Source organism: Pongo pygmaeus, chromosome 9, assembly GCF_028885625.2.
Source record: "Pongo pygmaeus isolate AG05252 chromosome 9, NHGRI_mPonPyg2-v2.0_pri, whole genome shotgun sequence".
Taxonomy (NCBI): Eukaryota; Metazoa; Chordata; class Mammalia; order Primates; family Hominidae; genus Pongo; species Pongo pygmaeus.
In genome coordinates, this window is record NC_072382.2 from 39,703,670 (window position 1) to 39,723,297 (window position 19,628).

At 41.3% G+C, this 19,628-nt stretch overlaps 1 protein-coding gene and 1 long non-coding RNA gene across 5 annotated transcripts in view; one reads left to right on the plus strand and one right to left on the minus strand.

Annotated features, from left to right (window-relative positions):
- The window catches only part of BDNF (brain derived neurotrophic factor), a 68,447-nt gene that overhangs the window by 16,074 nt on the left and 32,745 nt on the right, over positions 1-19,628 (plus strand). The window contains exon 1 of one of the 4 annotated variants that reach the window (XM_054439788.2): positions 4,379-4,683. The exons of 2 other annotated variants lie outside the window; for them this stretch is intronic. Coding sequence is in view for 1 of the 2 variants with exons in the window: in XM_054439786.2 (XP_054295761.1) it covers positions 5,674-5,823 (150 nt within the window). In the remaining variant the exon portion in view is untranslated. Of the gene's footprint in view, positions 1-4,378; positions 4,684-5,478; positions 5,824-19,628 lie in introns of those variants that run through there. One more of the 4 variants, XM_054439786.2, reaches the window with a different exon arrangement.
- LOC129008058 (uncharacterized) overlaps positions 7,801-19,628 on the minus strand; it is a 192,906-nt gene continuing 181,078 nt past the window's right edge. Inside the window, exon 5 of the long non-coding RNA XR_008492461.2 lies at positions 7,801-8,494. This is a non-coding gene — a long non-coding RNA (uncharacterized LOC129008058). The remainder of the gene's footprint in view (positions 8,495-19,628) is intronic.

Genomic DNA, 19,628 nt, shown 5'->3' on the forward strand with positions numbered 1-19,628 from the left:
TAGACTTAACAAATTTGCAAGTGGCACCATGGATTAAAGTACAACTCTTATGTCCTAGAATCTGAGCATGTAAAGGGCTAAAATGTGTTTTATGCATCTGCCTGTATCAGCCCATAGAATAGCCTCCTGACAGATAGTAGATATTCAGCAATCTTTCATCAACTGAATGACTATGAAGTGAAAGGCAACTAAAGTTGAGAAAGTCAGGAGTTTTGGATGTTTCCAAATGATTCTGTATGCCAGACTAATCTAAAGCCTAACCCATTCTTCACAACCATGCACTATTAAGGATTTCATTCTCACCATGCCTGTGCTATCTGGAGGTAGAAAGAGGGCCAGTTGCACATCCTGCCCAAGTCCTTGGTCAAAAAGACCACTAAAGAGTGCTTTGTAGATTCATGTATCAGAATCACATGAAAGTAGGTCAAATTCTTAGTGTGTGTTTTTAAAATAAGACTTTAGGAAGTTCACTTATTTTTTTTCTAAATTCTTTTTGCATATTTTTCTTTTTCATTTTTTTCATGAAGAATATAAAATTTGGCTGTAGAAAATCTCTCACTCCAATCATCACACAGCCTAAATAGGTGAGTCTCAAAAATAAGCTAATGTTCATCTTTCATCTGATTCAATGTACTGAAACCCTTTGGTTTAAATTTGTTAATTCTTCTCATGGCTTTTCTCCTAGCAAAACCAACTAATACCACAGCTATTTACTACTGTCAGCTCTAAATTATACCCACAATCTCACATCCCTTTTGACCACGCTTATAGAAATATTACAACAAGTAAACCAAATTTATTCTTCATTATTAATTTTTAAATGTTCTCAGCACAAATCTGGTAACTTGGAGGGCTACAAGTTGATGATTCTCATATGTTTGGGGGTTTAGTATCAACAGTTTCTTAATGGTTTCTATGCTGTTTTTCTTGATCCAACTAAATATTATTCCCAGATGGGATCAGCTTTTGACCTTCTTGTTCCACTTTCCTAGTCTTGGCCCTTCTAGAAGTTTCTTGCTGTGGTTCCTTTCTTTTGTCTGCCACTAATGGCTATGTCTGGTTACATAACTCCTGTAACAGGTGTTGACCAATTTGAACACATTTGGGTATGGTATAGAGCTATTCTTATGGTTCATAAAAAGCTTACTGAGAATGTAACATCTCATGAATAGGGAAATTACTTCTCCCTTAAGGTTTTTCTCAGGACAGGCCTTATACAAGAATTTCAAGGATTGCGAGTGACACAGTTTAACATTGGACTGGGCCTTTCAAATTATCCAGGATGAATTTGAAAACACCTGTGCCACTCTGCTCAGCAGCAGAGTTTTCTGTTTACTTAGTATTTTCCCTATGCTAATTACGGAAAATTTCAACAGTTTTTTTAGGCCAACTTATTTGATACTAGACTAGACAACCTATTTTTTTTTTCTTGCAAGGAAGACTGAAGGTAGGAGTAACTAGGAAGCTTAAATAAACATAATTAAATATAAAATGCTTATAGTGATAGAATTGGCCTCAGCCAATTAAAATTATTAATAGAAAAAACATGTCAATGTCAAGCCTACTACCTCTGTTCCCACTTGGGTAATGAGGATTAGTTTATATTTCCTGACAAGAATAGATGGGAATTCAAATTTCTTCCTGACTTTTGTCCCCGCTGGAACATTGGGTTAGGATCATATTAGAACATAACCAAAAAGAAATGAAGATTCAGACAAATTCACAATTAATTTTTAAGCCCCACAAAAGTGAAATAGGTAGCATTATTTTTTCAAGCTGTGAAACTTTCCCTCATTTTAGTAATAGAGAAAATGTTCAGATTATAAACTTGGAAACTTTGCTCCTAACATATCAATTATGCCAGAGGCCAATTTTTAAGAAGAATAGAAATGCATGCTCTATATTCTCAGCATCATCCTTGCCCACAATAGGGAAATAATTTTGTAAAAAGTTTGATTTTAGACCTCCAAAATTATCTCTATATGCTACCTGAATTAAGCAAATAAAAAATAATATTTAGAATTCCATGCAAGGCACTGGTACAATTTTGTTTATCTTGGCTTCATTGTTTTTGAATGTAAGATGTACTTTTAAGGCAAATAAGTACGTGTTTTAAGCTGGTCACATACAGTTTTGGTAATGCTATAATCACAAATCAGAAAGTTTGGAAATGCTTAGAAGTGTTAAGGGGTGTGATTCATCATGGTTATCTGAATTGGCATTTGATCTTCTTTTCTTTCTAAATATCCCTGACATTTCTGACTCCTCTGTCTTTTCCTCAGTAAAACTGCACCACACACTGGAAAGCGAAGATACACACATTTATTTATATAATGTCAAGGGAGAGTAGGAATAAGAAGATTGGCCATAGACCCACCCAATCAGAGTCTGGGAAATGAGAACACTTTTTCCTTCAGCAGAAACGCTGACGTGCCAATGTGAATTTAGCAGGAAAAAGATTTGCCATAACTTCTAAGTGAGCAGCATTCAGAATGCTAGCTTAGATTCCTGGCATTAACTTGCCAGGTATTTTTTCAGGAAGGAAATAAATTACAATTGAGCTTAAAAACCTGAGGGTAGAACTCATTTTCAAGCAAATGTGAAGCATCAGTTTGAAGTTAACAAAGTTAAAGTTTGGAGTAGGGTTCCTCCAGTCCTTTATAATGTAGTACAAGTATTTTTTTAAATGTATAACACTGGCCTTTTAAATTGTATTGTGCTACTAAAAGAAATTGTGTCTGCATTCAGCTTACAACCTGGGAACCAATGCAGAGGGTCTCTGGGGTAACAGTATCCAGCTTCATGCCCTCTGTCCTTTATTGCTTTCTGGTTAGCCTGCGTATTTCACATACATTAAATATTCCACAATAAACTCTGCCATCTGTGCTGTAGGGTAGTTTGTATTGGTCATGTGCTCTGTCAAGTTGACAGAGGTGCAAAGCTAAATGTGTGACACTCGAAGAATATGCATATATTTGAATAATTTGACTATTTAGTCCAACAATTTGCAAAGGCGCTCTGAATGATCACACATTCTGATAACACTTCCAAGGAACAGATAGCTTCACTTAGGGGGTGGGGGAGATGGAAGCAGGGTTATTTCTAGCAGGAATTCTTGAGTTCACTGAAGTCTTGTCCCTGGTACTTCACTGTGTGAACATGGGTAAATTATTTCCTGGCAGAGGATCAGATTCTTCTTTTATAAAACGGGTAAATAATTTCTGTCACTAGTCTTTAGAAGTTCTAAAATAGCTAATGTTAGTGAATTCATTTTGCTAACTGTAAACCCTTAGGTAAATTGAACTGAGTATGTAATAATATTATATATTCAGTTCAACAGCACGTTCTTGGTAACCACAAGAGGGTCCAGGAAAGGAAACTGTTTATAAATCTTTCCCTTTAGCAAAATTAATGTTGGAGTCTTTAGGGAAATTCTTACAGCAATGAGTCTTCGCAATTATTAGGTCAGACCCCTTTGAGATTACAGAAAAATGCACATACACAGAAAGCTGCCTGCAGAATTTGGGTGTGGGCTTGGTGGGAGATTCCTCTGATACCCAGTGTTGTACCCCCAAGAGAGTGTTTCTCAAAGTGTGACTTCAGATTGTCTGCATTCGAATTGCTTGTGGTATTTATTAAAATTATAATTCCTGGGCCCTGCCCCACCCCTACTAAATCACAATTTCAGGAGGAGGGACCTTCATTTTAACACTCACCCAGGTGATTTTTATGCTCCGAGGAGGTCCAGGGACTCCAATTTAAGTACAGTACTGCTATCTTGTTCTGTATTCTAAATTTTAAGGTCTGCACAAATTGGTTGAACTAATGAGAAGAAAATTCAGCTTTAAAGCAGAAACACAGGTAGATGGTTGACAGAGTTCATCAAATGGATAATTGAAAATGTCCTCTGGACCCTAGCCATATAAGTTCTCTTCAAGGGTCTTGGCTACAGGCAAACGAGAACCCGAAAGGCTATTTGCTCTTTTGCTGCGGGCAGTGGTGGCGGTGGAGGGCGGGGGAGGATTAACTGAGCCAGTTCTGCCCCCACCCTCGAATCACCCACCCCCACTCTGCTTAAAGCAGAAGACTTTTTATTTATCTTGGCTGCCCTGGTTCGTTATTAAAAGGGTTAGCTTATACGTGTGTTTGCTGGGGCTGGAAGTGAAAACATCTGCAAAAGCATGCAATGCCCTGGAACGGAACTCTTCTAATAAAAGATGTATCATTTTAAATGCGCTGAATTTTGATTCTGGTAATTCGTGCACTAGAGTGTCTATTTCGAGGCAGCGGAGGTATCATATGACAGCGCACGTCAAGGCACCGTGGAGCCCTCTCGTGGACTCCCACCCACTTTCCCATTCACCGCGGAGAGGGCTGCTCTCGCTGCCGCTCCCCCCGGCGAACTAGCATGAAATCTCCCTGCCTCTGCCGAGATCAAATGGAGCTTCTCGCTGATGGGGTGCGAGTATTACCTCCGCCATGCAATTTCCACTATCAATAATTTAACTTCTTTGCTGCAGAACAGAAGGAGTACATAGCGGGCACCAAAGACTCGCGCCCCCTCCCCCCCTTTAATTAAGCGAAGGGAACGTGAAAAAATTATAGAGTCTGGGAGTTTTGGTGCCGAAGTCTTTCCCGGAGCAGCTGCCTTGATGGTTACTTTGACAAGTAGTGACTGAAAAGGTGGGTTTGTTTTCTTTCTTTCTCTTTCCGTTTTTCTGTTTGGTCGGCTAGAAAGCGTGTGGCTTTAGCGAGGTCTGTCATTGCCTGGGCTTCCTGGCTGGAACAAGTAACTTGGTGTAACGTTATCTGGGGGCGTTCATCAATAAAAAATGCTGTTATTATCTTGATTGAATTCCTATTAGGCAAACTCTAGAGAGGTCAGTGCGCGAACTCTGTTTAAGCCGGCGTGTTTAAAGCAGCAGAGTAAACCAATAGCCCCCATGCTCTGTGCGATTTCATTGTGTGCTCGCGTTCGCAAGCTCCGTAGTGCTGGAAGGTGCGGGAAGGTGTGTCTGTGGCCCGGGAAACGCACGCCCTCTCCCAGAGAACTTGGGTGCTGGGATGGGGAGGAAGGGGAGAGTTGAAAGCTACGGGAGCGAGACCTCGGGGCGTGCGATTCTCACTCGCTCCCTCCAGCCCCAGCGCCCACAGCCGGGGTTTCTGCAGAGGGCGCGGGACGCGGGGTTCCCCGGGGCTGGGGCTGGGGCTGGAACACCCCTCGAAGCCGCGGGCGTCCTGCCCAAGGCGCCCCAGGAGGGCGCAGGACTCGCAGGGCGATGTCGCGGGGCCCTGGGGGAGGAGGTGAGGACAGGCCCCGGGGGAGCAGGGAGTCCCGGGCGCCCCTCGGTTCCCCGGGCGAAGAAAAGACGCGGCGTTCCCTTTAAGCTGCCGCCCCGAACGGGTATCGGTAGCGCGGGCGAGCGGGGGGGGGGGGGGGGGGCGGGGGGGCGGCGCCGTTTGACCAATCGAAGCTCAACAGAAGAGCTAAATAATGTCTGACCCGGGCGCAAGGCGCAGCCTGGAGCTCCGGGTCCCCGCCGCTGCCGCCGCCGCGCCCGGGAGCACACGCCCGCTCGCTGTCCCGCGCATCCCGTAGCGCCTCGGGCTCCCGGGCCGGACAGAGGAGCCAGCCCGGTGCGCCCCCCCACACCTCCTGCTCGGGGGGCTTTAATGAGACACTTGAATGCAGCTGCCACCACTGCCGTGGGGCCGGCGGGAAGCAGCACCGCGACGGCGACCGGGGCTGGGCGCTGGAGCCAGAATCGGAACCACGATGTGACTCCGCCGCCGGGGACCCGTGAGCTTTGTGTGGACCCCGAGGTAGGCAAGCGCCGGGAGTGGGGCTTGGTGCAGGAGCTGCCCGTCCACGGGAGAAAGTTGACTGGGGGACCCCCCCCCCCAAAGTTGTGGGACGAGGCCAATCTCCTTTCCTCCTCTCCGGTAGAAGGGACGATTTGGAGTTACTCCTGGGGAGTTTTCTCCCCCAACCCACAACCCAGAAGGTCAGCCGGCACCATCAGGGAAAAAGGGACCTGGGGAAGTCACGAAGTAGAGGAGAGAAGGCCTGGAGGAGACCCAGAGCTGCGTGATGGGAGCAAAGACGGCGACCCGGGGATCCCTCGCAGCCCTCCCCCAGCCCAGGAGGAGTCGAGAGAGACTTAGGGGGCCAGAGCTGTCGGGGGCCCTGACTGAGGAGAGGGTGCTGGGGCTAGGCTAGGAATCCTTCCAGGGGTTAGGTGGTCCCCGCGCCGACTTGCGGGGGGAGTGGGAGGGAAGTTTGCGCCTTCAGCCCGCATCCCTTCCCCGGAGCTGCACACGGCTACCTGCTCCCCAGGAGTTGAGACTGAAGTGGACTTACAAGTCCGAAGCCAATGTAGCTTGGAAAACTTGGGAGGCGGAATTCCTACCGCTGGGAACTGAAAGGGTCTGCGAGACTCTCAGGCGGGCCGAACCCACATCTTTACCCATCCTAAGCCCCTCTTCTAAAGCGCCCTCCAGGGAAGTTAAGAGTTTTGACTTTCGGGGAGTGGGTGGGATGTACGTGGGGGATTCTTGATTCGGGTTAGTCTCTGGGGATGCAGAGCCGGGAAGAGGAATGGGTGAGTGAGTTGCGCCTGGAAAGAAATAGCTGAGGATTGGGGGCTCTGTTCCTGACCGGCAAGAAGAAGGGGAGATTACAGACTAGGGGCATCCCTAAGGAAGAAGCCTCGGGGCTGCGAGGGTGAACTGGAGGATGCAGTGTTTGTGTGTTGGGGGTGGAGCGGGGATGAGGGACCGGGTTGGAGGGGAGGCGAGGAGGAGGAGGGGACCCGGAGAACGAAGCTAGGGAAGGTAGAGGGTGCCCTCTGCCGGCCATGCTGCCAAGAGCAGCTACTGGGGGCGGGAGGCTGGGGGTGGGGAAGTGGTAAACGAAGGTTTTGCGGGATCCCTTAGAGAGCTGGTAGGAGGGACTTGTTGAATGGTGCTGCTGACTCCAGCTCGGTGGGGCGTGCGACTCGTCGTCGGTGGATTTTGACTCCTCGTTCTTGTTTGGCTTCTATGCAAGTTTTCCTCGCGCTGGGGGAGCTTTGATAAGCCTCGACTGGTGGTGTGTTAAGGCTTCTTGGATCTTATTTTAGGGTCTTGTAGTTATCCTGCACTTACTCCTCAATGTCAGTAGCAACCAAAGAACATTTTCCAACAAGCACGCAGGAATGTTCTTGGCCAGAAGCGAAGAAAGGCATATTTCTGAGTGTTTATTAATCCTCCTAGTAATCTTTTAAAGCAAAGTAATATGTAATTGGGAACGTTGATTTTCTAACTGCATATAAAAGGCGACATGCTATTAAATGAGACCCCTCCCTACTGGCTCAATATCCTGCAAAATCTCTCTCTCCCCTTTATTATTATCGAAAAATCTATTTTTATATGAGTTTGTTGTAAGGTCAAAAGCCATTTTGGTCTTACAATTTGATATGTCTTTACATTTTAATTTATCGAGGCATAATTACAGATTTAATTTGTCTGAACGTGTGTGCCTTCAATGCTTATCTCATGCAACATAATTTTTAGGTTGGAGATTTCTGATGTTATGACATGCAGCGCTTCAAGACATTACACATAATAGGTAACATAGCATGTTGAAATTACACTACAAAGTTTTGACCCTGGGAACAGCACCTTTTAAAAACAATCATTAAACTCCTGTTCCTGTCTTCTGATTTTGCAAATGCCTTGCTTAAGACTTTTTTTTTTTTTTTTGGTAAATTTACCTCTGGGTTAGCAGGAGAGGTAAGAGAAAGGAAAGAGACACTTGTTGAAATGTAACCATAACCTTTACTGGAATTTAAAACATGTTGGTCACCGTTACTGGAATTCCAGGGCCATAAAGTCGTTGTCTTTTTTTTCTTCTACTTCGTTTTGTAAAATGTGATAAATGTTGGTAAATATAGACCAGTAGTAAGTATTATGACACGAAAAGCATTATGTATGTGGAACTATTTTAAATTATTACAGAACATTTTCTATTTATAAATGATATAAGCAGAAAGAAATGATTTCCAGATAAACAAGGCTTACGTACATGTTTTGAAGCATTAGAACATTGCAGACACTCTTAGACATTACATTTTTTAAAGCAAAATAACAGTAATTTTTCACATACCTTTGGAGCCTTTCATAGCCCATTCAGAGCTGAGTTAGCAGCTGGAAGTTTCGTTTATTTTAAGATGATATTTTAAAACCATTTAACATGTATAGTAGGTCAACCTTGGTGTATCCAGAAAATGAAGCATTTAGGAAATCTGTTTCAGAGTGTCTTTTCAATGTGTGTAACTTTTACTTGCAAACCAAGGGAACCAAGAAAGTCATCATTTGCCTAAAATGCAGTCATCACCTCAAATGATTCATTTATACTATGTGAGTTAATTGCCTTAATCTCATTAATGGCCAAGGAGGGAAGGGAGGTCCTGGGGTATTTCTTGTTCATTTTGACTCACGAGGAGGGAAAATCCTGTTAAAAAAAAAAAAAAAAATGCAAATTTCTAAAATCCTGGCTCAAAGTCCGTGGGTTTCCTGTTTAAGAGGAGCATCATGAGAATGTAAGCTATTCCCTTTTTCCTGGAATCTTTAAGAGTCCCAGCTTTTCAATAGTCAAAATGTAGATGATTGATATCATTTCTTTCTCATATGAATAGCACTGGTTTGTAGTTCAGCACACACAGTAAGCTGGGCACGCCCACCTGATAGTATAGCAGAGAACTTGTTTACATTCTTTTTACATTCATCTTCTAAAACCTGGGGCGCTCTCTCGCGCTCGCTCTCTCGCTCTCTCTCTCTCTCTCTCTCTCTCTGTGTGTGTGTGTGTGTGTGTGTGTGTGTGTGTGTGTAGAAGGAGAGAGAGAGAGAGAGAGAACTGTGAACTGTGAAATATAACACAGCCAGCAGCTTTGGGTCTCAATCGTAGACTTACTCTTAAGGAAATTGAAGATTTACAGAATGGAAAGCTTATGTTCAAGTAGTTTATTAACATTTTGAGATGTAGGAAATTAATCCCGGAGTAGAGAAGAACAATTTCAGACTTCCTGAATAAAAACAGACAGCATAGAGAGTGGATGATGCTAAACTCTGAATATCTTTTGAGAAGAAAGGCACTCCCATTTCAGGTGCCCATAATATGGATTTGATTTTAGTGATTAAAACATTAATTTTCAACTTGCATCTCCCTGTGTGGAAGAGTTCAATTTGTATGAGGGGTCTCACCTATCTAACAAAAGTGAATATGTCCCTTTTATAGGGTAATTGCTAACTTGTCTCAACTTGTTTTCAAACAATTGTTATACAGCACTCAGTTTCCACTAATTGCAAAATTGTTGCTTAATTGAAAGACTCTCAGCCATCTAGTGCAGCCATTCAGCCACTGGCAGGCTCTGTGATCTCAAGCTGTGAATTGCATTTTAAAGAGGAATCGAGGAGAGAATTCTGTGGAATTCTAGGTTTTAAGTGCTGGCTGTTCTTCAGTGGAAGAGGAAATCATTTGAACAAGAATCGCATCAAGTTGTGTTGTGATAAATTTTCTTTATTAGGATGAATAACATGCACGGATGAGCTTCAAAAGTGAATGAGCAAACTTACTGGTTACACTCTGCATCCATTTACTCTGTTTAGTATGGAGTAATGTTAAGCAATAAATGATGCTGGCAAATGAAATCCGTATGTTATTTGCATGTGGTATTTAAACCTAGGAAACATAGAGTGGCTTTGGTATTTGTAGGCTTAGTCATGTGTGTCCTAAAAGTCCTCTTAAACTTCTACTTAAGGCATAGAATTATTTAATCCTAAATAATTTTATACTTAAGTGCCTCACTGGATTTCCAGAATATTTACACTGTAAAGACTTAGAAAGGTCATGGACCGAATTATTGACTATATGGAATCATTATTGATGGCAGATGCAAAATGGAGCTCACTAATGTACTGACATTGAAAACCTTTTGCAGGGGAGAGGAGGGGGAGTGGTAAATGTGTGTGTTCTTTAAGTGGAACAGGAAGGTATTCTCTTTTCTGTAGAAAAATCTGAGTATCTGGTCAGATAAGTGTGGAAGCTTTCATTTAAATTAAGTAAGTTCAAGTAGAAGCTCTAGGGCACTTATCCTCTTGATGAGACAAATCTTATCAAATATACTAGATGCTAAGAAGTGGCTCATTGCCCTGATGTCTCATTTATAGATTGATGTTTGAGGATGGGTTGCATTAGGTGAGTTAGGGGGCTGGGTGTGGGACAGGAGAACGATTGGAAGGAAGCAAAGTAAATTTACAAGCTTTAGTGACAGCCATAATAAAGTAAAAGTTTATTTCCAGAGAGCCTAGAGAGTAAGGAATGTTATATAGTTTTCCCCAAAGGTTCACTTGAAAGAACTTTTCATTGGTTGTCATGGTAGTAATGTCCTGATTTTGAAATCTCCCAGAACCTAGTAGCTCTTAAACATGCTTTCATCTTGGTTCCTTTGGTCTGACGGCAACTTTATGACGACCCTCTGTGTTTTTGACATGCCTCTGCATTTTTGGAGAGAGGAGGTCAGGCAAGGGAGGATTTCTTAAATCTAAGACAGTATAGTAAGGAAACATAAAATAATATGATAAAAAATCACTGAACTTCAAATTGACTTACTGAAATAAAACCTAGAAGGCAACCTGTCGTTTAATTACAACTAGCTTTTATAAAATTAAAATTTATAAAATGGGAATTCAAAGAAAATAAACGGGCAGTTCCAAGTCATTTAAGCAACTCACCAAAAATTGAAGTAATAGTGCCACCTAGAGAACAAAATCACCAGCTTTACCAGCCAAATGGCTTATTTCCATATGAACCATTTTTCCAACGCTACAGTTACTAGGATTTCCTTGTTACCATATTCAGATCTTGTGAGTGTGTATGGGGGTGGGGGGGTGCATGTGGAATTACAGATGAAATTTTAAAACAAGCAGATCCACAATTTGATATATGCACTAAATCCTTTTAACGTTGTAATGTAGCCAAATGTAGAATAGCATGCCAGGAATCAACGGCTAGCATCCTTTTTAACATTTATTATTTTCATGGATATGTACCGAACTGAACCATTGAGTATAAAGGTTCTGATTTTATTTATTGGCTACAGGCAATTCATTATACTTTCTGAGATACAATAACACCAAATAATTTGAGTAAAGAGACCTTTAAGAATGTTTTCGATTTATGATCTACCTTTAACTTTAATGATCTCAGAAGATGTGAGAATAAAATAAAGTCAAATATAAGCAGGATTTTAAACATACACACAAAAAACAAACAAAAAAACAAGACAAAGGAAGAAAATTATAAGGATTGCCTTAACCTTAGAATAGATGAAGGTGTACATCTGAGCCAGCACCAAAAAAAAAAAAAAAAAAAAAAAAGTTATGGAACCAAGAACCAATAATTACAAATTGACTTAAAATTCTTGGATGACAAAATCTATATTTAGTTCATTTTTGCATGCGCCCACAACAGCATCCAAAACAGTTCTGGTAGCAGGGGAGGCACTTTGATAAATGTTGCTGAATGCACTAATAGATTGATTAATGGCTGCTTCAGATTATCACTAGTGAGGTAGACAGAAACTTCATGAAAATGGTTTGTCTTGCTGGAAGAAAGGCAGAAATTGGAGGAAAAGGTTTAATAATATTTTTCCCCAGTACCTATTATAAAAGTCATTTAGTTGGCTTAGTTCTACAATTTCTTATGTGTAATTTGATTCACTCATGAAATTGTGAATATATGAAATGTTAAAGTTGATTTAGACAGCAACTATAAACTTGTGGATTTTCTTTTAAATGTCTTCAAATTTTTAAATGCCAGTGGAGATGCCAGCTACTGTGCTTCAGGGAGTAGAATATAGTATATCTTAAATTTGTGCCAATTTCTGGTAAGCAGAGAAAAAATTGCATGATAACCAAAGAAAGTCATATTGTTTGTGCTTTGTGTTATTCGTGGAAGCAATCAGGTGCAGAAAACTTTATTTTCCAGAAAAAAAAATTACTAAAATAAAGGTACGTGTGTGTGTATGCACATATATCTAAAGGGAGAGCGGGAGAAGGAAACTTACTAAATAAAATTTTTGCCACATGGGATTTAGTCTAATCAGTCTTGGTTTTGGAGTTGCTATCATCAGTAGTTCCATTTTGTGATTCTTTCTTTCTGCCTTCATGTGCCTTTGAAAACTGAAACTATGCCCAAATTAAAACAAGTTTTTCTGTCTTTTCACATGTTCACTTATTTCTTGAATGTGTTTTTAAACACAGACAAACTTCTTTTACATCATGTAGAATCTGAAGGTCGAGAAATTTGCAGTCATTTTGCTGGAGAGAGATGCTTGGCAGAGTCCCAGGCCACATTCCTAGGCCAAACTCTCGAAGGTATTCCTCTTATGCAACATTGGGAAAATACATCCAGTACCGACATGTTGGCTGATAATGTGTCTGAAGGCACAGACGATATGCTTATCATGTGAAACATAAAGCCAGCAGATATTGCAGACATTCTGTTGAATGATAGAATCTGGATCATTTACATTTACTTAAATGTAAAATACTATGATTAAGTTCAAAAAATCAATTTAGGAGAGAATAGAGAGTTGCGGGCACGGTTTTAGGGGATGACTTATCAGCAGATTGTAGAAAGGAAACTTGAATGTTTTAAATTAACTGCAAGTTCAGTATAAGCCAGTGGTGTGACAAGAGGCTCTTATCATAGCTACTGAAATTTTGGGCTGCACAGCTAGAAATATAATACTGAAATGGAGAAGCTAATAATTCTTCACTTTTTAAATAGACTGTATCTAGAATATTATCATCAGTTCAAGGAAATGAAATAAGTTGTTTTAGGTACATCATCGATAAATTAGTGTACATTCAAATCACTGTGACCAGGATGCATAGGGAATTTGAAAGCATTGCATGTGAGCAGTGGTTGAGGGGACTTGGAATGGATGACTTAGGGACAAGAAAACTTAGGCTGGAATGGCAAGTGGTTTTTGAATGTTGGGTTGAGAAGAATTCTAAAACTGTGAAGGATTAGTATAAATAACGTTCAGATTGCTAATACCTACTGTGGCTGGGAGATTAGAGTGTCAACATGTGTGATGTATTTTTGACATCCTTATTTTGAGGATGGGCTTCAAAGATCTGACGAACTGTCATAAGTGTAATTTGTGTTGCTTCAGAGAGCAGTTCTAGAACCAATGACGTAAATTTTGATACTCTACATGGTAGTTAGAAAACTTTCCATTAATTTAATTTAGCAAATATTGAATGCCCACTGCATACAGAGCACTTTATTAGAGGAATATATAATAAAGAAAAAAGAGGTCTGGTGTGGTGGCTCGTGCCTGTAATCCCAGCACTCTGGGAGGCTGAGGTGGGAGGATCACTTGAGCCCAGGAGATCATTACCAGTCTGGGCAAGATAGCAAGACCCCATCTCTACAAAAGACAAAAAAAATTATCCAAGCCTGGTGACAGGCACTTGTAGTCCCAGCTACTTGGGAGGCTGAGGCAGTAGGATCGTTTGAGCCCAGGAGGTTGGGGCTGCAATGAGCTGTGATTGTCCCACTGCTCTTCAGCCCGGGTGACAGAGTGAGACCCCGTTGGAGGGAAGGAAGGGAAGGAAGGAAGAAAGGTAGGAAGGCTGAAATGAAACCCTTTTAGAAATGACACTAAAATGGGAGGTTGGAGTAAGGTATTTTCTGAAGTGCCTTTGTACTTGTTTTTTTCTAATGCATTGGCCATAGTCTGCTCCTTATTTATAGTTCATAAACGATCCTAATGAGAACAGTTATATATTTCTGCCTTCGAATCATCTACTTGATGTGTTTAGCATCATGAATCGAGTATCAGAAATCCCTCCCATTTCTTTGCAAAGCGCTGTATTTTACTTTTCCTTATTTGTATACAGATTCTCAAAATTGGCTATTTTTCCTTTGGGTTAGACAGAACAGAATGTCTGGAAAAAAAAGAGTTCTTATCAAATTCAGGTGCCCAAATTGCTTAAGAAATTAACTTTTGAGATTATATTTTTTTAGGGTTCAGTAGCTAAACTAAGAAAACTTCTCACCATTCACCTTCACCTTTTGGAAACCACAAAATCTTCAGATACTACAGTTTTCCAAAGAGTTTCTCTTTTTAAATACAAACTAAAAGGAATTGACTCCTCCCCCAACTCCCTCAGGCCTCAGCATGGATAGAGTTGCTTTTTTTCTTTAATAATTTATTTACAACTTATTTTGCTCTTCTGTAGAACAGGTGGAGATTAAGCAACATGGACATGACATAAAATGCAAGTTAGACCATAAGATGAGCAGCCCACTCCAAGGATGAATGAGTCCTTATTCTTTGTGATCTCTCATACTGCTTTTAGGTATTAATAGTGTCAGTCAGCAAAGCAGTTTAATATTTACATCTCCTTTAGGATATCATATATTTTATAGTTTGTATGTGTTCTTGCGTGTATGTTTTCTTCTGTTTCAAATTCTTTTTTCTTAAAGTAACAATGTTATACGTAGCAAATGGTTCTTTCATTAATTCATTTGTTAATTCACCATGCATTAATTGAGTGCCCAGTGAGTGTCAGGCACTGGGCTACTTGGATTTCTTTTCCTTGTATTGATCCATATATCTTCAGGTGCTCCTTGATATGGCTCTCCATTGACTCTCTCATATAAGGCTTTCATTACCTATTCACATACTCCCTCCCAAAGAGGACTGGTCCAAAAGTAAAATCTTGAGCAAATTCTCTGAGTTATTTCAGAACTTCTTGCCCCCAAACTGTATTTTTAATTATTGACTGGTAGCATTTTGGAATAACTTATCTCTCTGTTTTAAAGATTGAACTTCTTTATCCTCTGTGATTTTCAGGTGTCAGTTTGTGTACAAATTGAGACAATAAAAATGTTTGTTAGACATTGTCTTAAAGCATTTTGCTATCTGAGAATCTTTCATGAAGAGCTCTTTTTGACAATGACTCTACAGCAGAAGCTACAGTAGAGGGAGAACTTCTGAATCAAAGATGGTGTTTAAGTCTATGATTTTATGATGGAATTTTTTTTTTTTTTTTACATACAAGGATATGCATGGGTCTTTTAGTATTCAGGAATCTGTTCTTCACTTGACAGTATTTATAAATTGTGTGTTTCCCCCTAAAAAAACTTAAATTGTGAGAATGCTTCCATTTACTAGAAGTTGGTTAATGATTATGCCAAATAAGGAAAAGAAGACAGAAAAATCAGTTTAGTGAATACTATTTTGCCTTTAAATTTAGTAATTTAGTAACGGTATCTCTTTGGGGTTTACTAGAAACCACTTTTTAATCCAGCAGGTCTCCTTTCATTGTGAAGTCAGGAGGTGATTTTGCTTAAATATGTAGTATAGGAATCTATATGTGGTGTTCAAGGATCATGTAAATATGCTGATATAATCGGAGCACAATTTGGCATCATTAACTCAGAAATATTTAAACTCTTGCTATACAACATGGAAGCAAACTTGTGCATAGTTTGTGTGTGTGTGTGAATCTCAAAAAAAAAAAAAATCACAGGATCAGGAAGTTGGAATAGGTCCCACTTTCCTTCTAATACCAAACCTACAGCCATGTTCCTAGCCTTCTCTTTTACTCCCGAGCAGGACAGACAGGCAAGCGACCATCCTGCTGTCCATTTCTGTGTATATTCACTTGTATTGACAGTTGTATTCACTTGCTTGTTAAGAGTATTTACAAATGGTACCTGATAAAGTAGATACTTCTTTAAAAATGTGAATTTTTTTGCATTGTATAATGTTTAGAAATAATCATGTATAAATGGTTGAATATTAATACAGGATTGCCTTATCAAGTATTTTATTAATCATTCAAATGTTTATATAATCTTTAAAACGTTTTATACACTTTATGTATAAAATCATTAATACAATTTATTTTAAGTGCTTTTCCTAAAATACCAGATTATTTTTCTGATTTTCACATCCCTGACAATGACCTTCTTAAACTTGGTAGCCAGGAACAGAAAACCTAACGCTGCATGTTCTCACTCATAAGTGGGAGCTGAACAGAGAGAACACATGGACTCAGGGAGGGGAACCACACACACTGGGGTCTGGGGCAGGGGGCAGGGGAAGGGAGAGAGTGCATCAGGACAAATAGACAAATAGCTAATGCATGCGAGCCTTAATACCTAGGTGATGGGTTGATAGGTGCAGCAAACCACCATGACACATATTTACCTATGTAACAAACCTGCACATTCTGCACATGTATCCCAGAACTTAAAGTAAAATAAAAATAATAATAAAATAAACTTAGTAGCATCTATTGTTCCAGAGCCCGTAATTGCTCTTCAGGCAGTCTCACATAAAAACCTAGGAGAACCCTCACTGTCACTGTTCCATGTGTTAGGAAAACTTGCTCTAGTGCAGTGCCCCAGTAGGCATTGGTACTGACACCAAAATTCAGTTGGTTTGTTGTTACTACGATTCCTACGTGATTTCACTTGTCACATAGACAAGATTGCACACCTCAATAATCTTGTCCAAATGTGTGGTATTCCATACATTTTAAAAATGCATTCACATATCTCATTCCATTTGATCTTACAAATAACCCTATAAAAAAGATTGGCAGACATTATTTCTATATAACAGAGGAGGAAACTGGAGCTTAGAGAAGCTAAATAGCAATCCAAAATGCACAGCTGTAGAACCAGAGCAAGGATGATAGCCCAGTGACTTCACCTAAATTAGTCCCCTTACCACCACTCCAGCTGTCTGTAACCAAAACCTGCAGTATTCAAGTAAGAAACCATATCTTGCCCTTGATGCATTAATGTGAGACCTGGGGCAGAAACAGGCTGATATTGTCACCCTGGCCTAGTATCCACTTTTGTCTCCAGCAGAGACTGGTACCCTTCTGTGTGCCAAGGAATAAAGTGGTAATGGGAAGATTAAAAATGTTTTTTCCAAGGAGTTTTTTAATTTAATTTCTTTTAAAAAGAAAAAACTCTTAGAGGGAAAAGTGAATATATGACTTTTGATGTATTGTTCCTTAGTAACTTAGTTATAATTTTACTTAAACCTGAGAATCTTGCTAAGTGAATGATTAGAAATACTAGATGGCTGGTCAGATGGCAAATAGGAACAGCTGCAGTCTGCAGCTCCCAGAGAGATCAATGCAGAAGGCGGGTGATTTCTGCATTTCCAACTGAGGTACCTAGCTCATCTCATTGGGACTGGTTAGACAGTGGGTGCAGCCCACGGAGGGCGAGCCAAAGCAGGGTGGGGCGTCGCCTCACCCAGGAAGCGCAAGGGGTTGGGGGAACTCCCTCCCCTAGCCAAGGGAAGCCCTGAGGGACTGTGCCAGGAGGGACAGTGCTATCCGGCCCAGATACTACACATTTCCCACAGTCTTCGCAGCTGGGTGCCTATACCACCAGGGCCCTGGGTTTCAGGTACAAAACTGGGTGGCCATTTGGGCAGACACCGAGTTAGCTGCAGGAGTTTTTTCTCATACCCCAGTGGCACCTGAAATTGCAGTGAGACAGAACCATTCACTCCCCTGGAAAGGGGCTGAAGGCCAGGGAGCCAAGTGATCTAGCTCAGCAGATCCCACCCCCATGGAGCACAGCAACGTAAGATCCGCTGGTTTGAAATTCTCACTGCCAGCACAGCTGCCTGAAGTCAACCTGGGATGCTCCAGCTTGGTTGGGGGAGGGGCATCCACCATTACTGAGGCTTGAGTAGGCTGTTTTCCTCTCACAATGTAAGCAAAGCCCCTGGGAAGTTTGAACTGGGTGGAGCCCACCACAGCTCAGCAAAGCCCCTGTAGCCAGATTGCCTTTCTAGATTCTCCCTCTCTGGGCAGGGCATCTGGGAAAGAAAGGCAGCAGCCCCAGTCAGGGGCTTATAGATAAAACTCCCATCTCATGGGACAGAGCCCCTGGGAGAGGGGGTGGCTGTGGGCGCAGCTTCAGCAGACTTAAATGTTCTTGCCTGTTGGCTGTGAAGAGAGCAGTGGATCTCCCAGCACAGCACTCGAGCTCTGCTAAGGGACAGACTGCCTCCTTAAGCAGGTCCCTGACCCCCGTGATTCCTGACTGGGAGATACCTCCCAGCAGGGGTCGACAGACACTTCATACAGGAGAGCTCTGGCTGGCATCTGGTGGGTGCCCCTCTGGGACAGAGCCTCCAGAGGAAGGAACAGGCAGCAGTCTTTGCTGTTCTGCAGCCTCTACTGGTGATACCCAGGCAAACAGGGTCTGGAGTGGACCTCCAGCAAATTCCAGCAGACCTGCAGCAGAGGGGCCTGACTGTTAGAAGGAAAACTAACAAAAAGGAATAGCATCAATATCAACGAAAAGGATGTCCACACAAAAACCCTATACAAAGGTCACCAACGTCAAAGATCAAACGTAGATAAATCCACAAGGATGAGGAAAATCCAGCACAAAAAGGCTGAAAATTCCAAAAACCAGAATGCCTCTTCTCCTCCAAGGGAGCACAATTCTTTGCCAGCAAGGGAACAAAACTGGATGGAGAATGAGTTTGATGAATTGACAGAAGTATGCTTCAGAAAGTCGGTAATAACAAACTCCTCCGAGCTAAAGGAGCATGCTCTAACCCAATGCAAGGAAGCTAAGAACCTTGAAAAAAGGTTGGAGGAATTGCTAACTAGAATAACTAGTTTAGAGAAGAATATAAATGACCTAATGGAGCTGAAAAACACAGCACGAGAACTTTGTGAAGCATACACAAGCTTCAATAACTGAATTGATAAAGCAGAGGAAAGGATATCAGAGATTCAAGATCAACTTAATGAAATAAAGCATGAAGACAAGATTAGAGAAAAAAATAATGAAAAGGAAGGAACAAAGCCTCCAAGAAATGTGGGACTATGTGAAAAGACCAAACCTACATTTGATTGGTGTACCTGAAAGTGAAGGGGACAATGGAACCAAGTGGAAAACACTCCTCAGGATATTATCCAGGAGAACTTCCCCAACCTAGCAAGACAAGCCAACATTCAAATTCAGGAAATACAGAGAACACCACAAAGATACCCTGCAAGAAGAGCAAACCCAAGACACATAATTGTCAGATTCACCAAGGTTGAAATGCAGGAAAAAATGTTAAGGGCAGTGAGAGAGAAAGGTCGGGTTACCCACAAAGGGAAGCCCAACAGACTAACAGCGGATCTCTCAGCAGAAACCCTACAAGCCTACAAGCCAGAAGAGAGTGGGAGCCAATATTCAACATTCTAAAAGAAAAGAATTTTAAACCCAGAATTTCATATCCAGCCAACTAAGCTTCAGAAGTGAAGTAGAAATAAAATCCTTTACAGACAAGCAAATGCTGAGGGATTTTGTCACCACCAGGCATGCCTTACAAGAGCTCCTGAAGGGAGCACTAAATAAGGAAAGGAAAAACCAGTACCAGCCACTGCAGAAACATACCAAATTGTAAAGACCATTGAAACTATGAAGAAACTGCATCAACTAATGGGCAAAATAACCAGCTAACATCATAATGACAGGATCAAATTCACACATAACAATATTAACCTTAAATATAAATGGGCTAAATGCC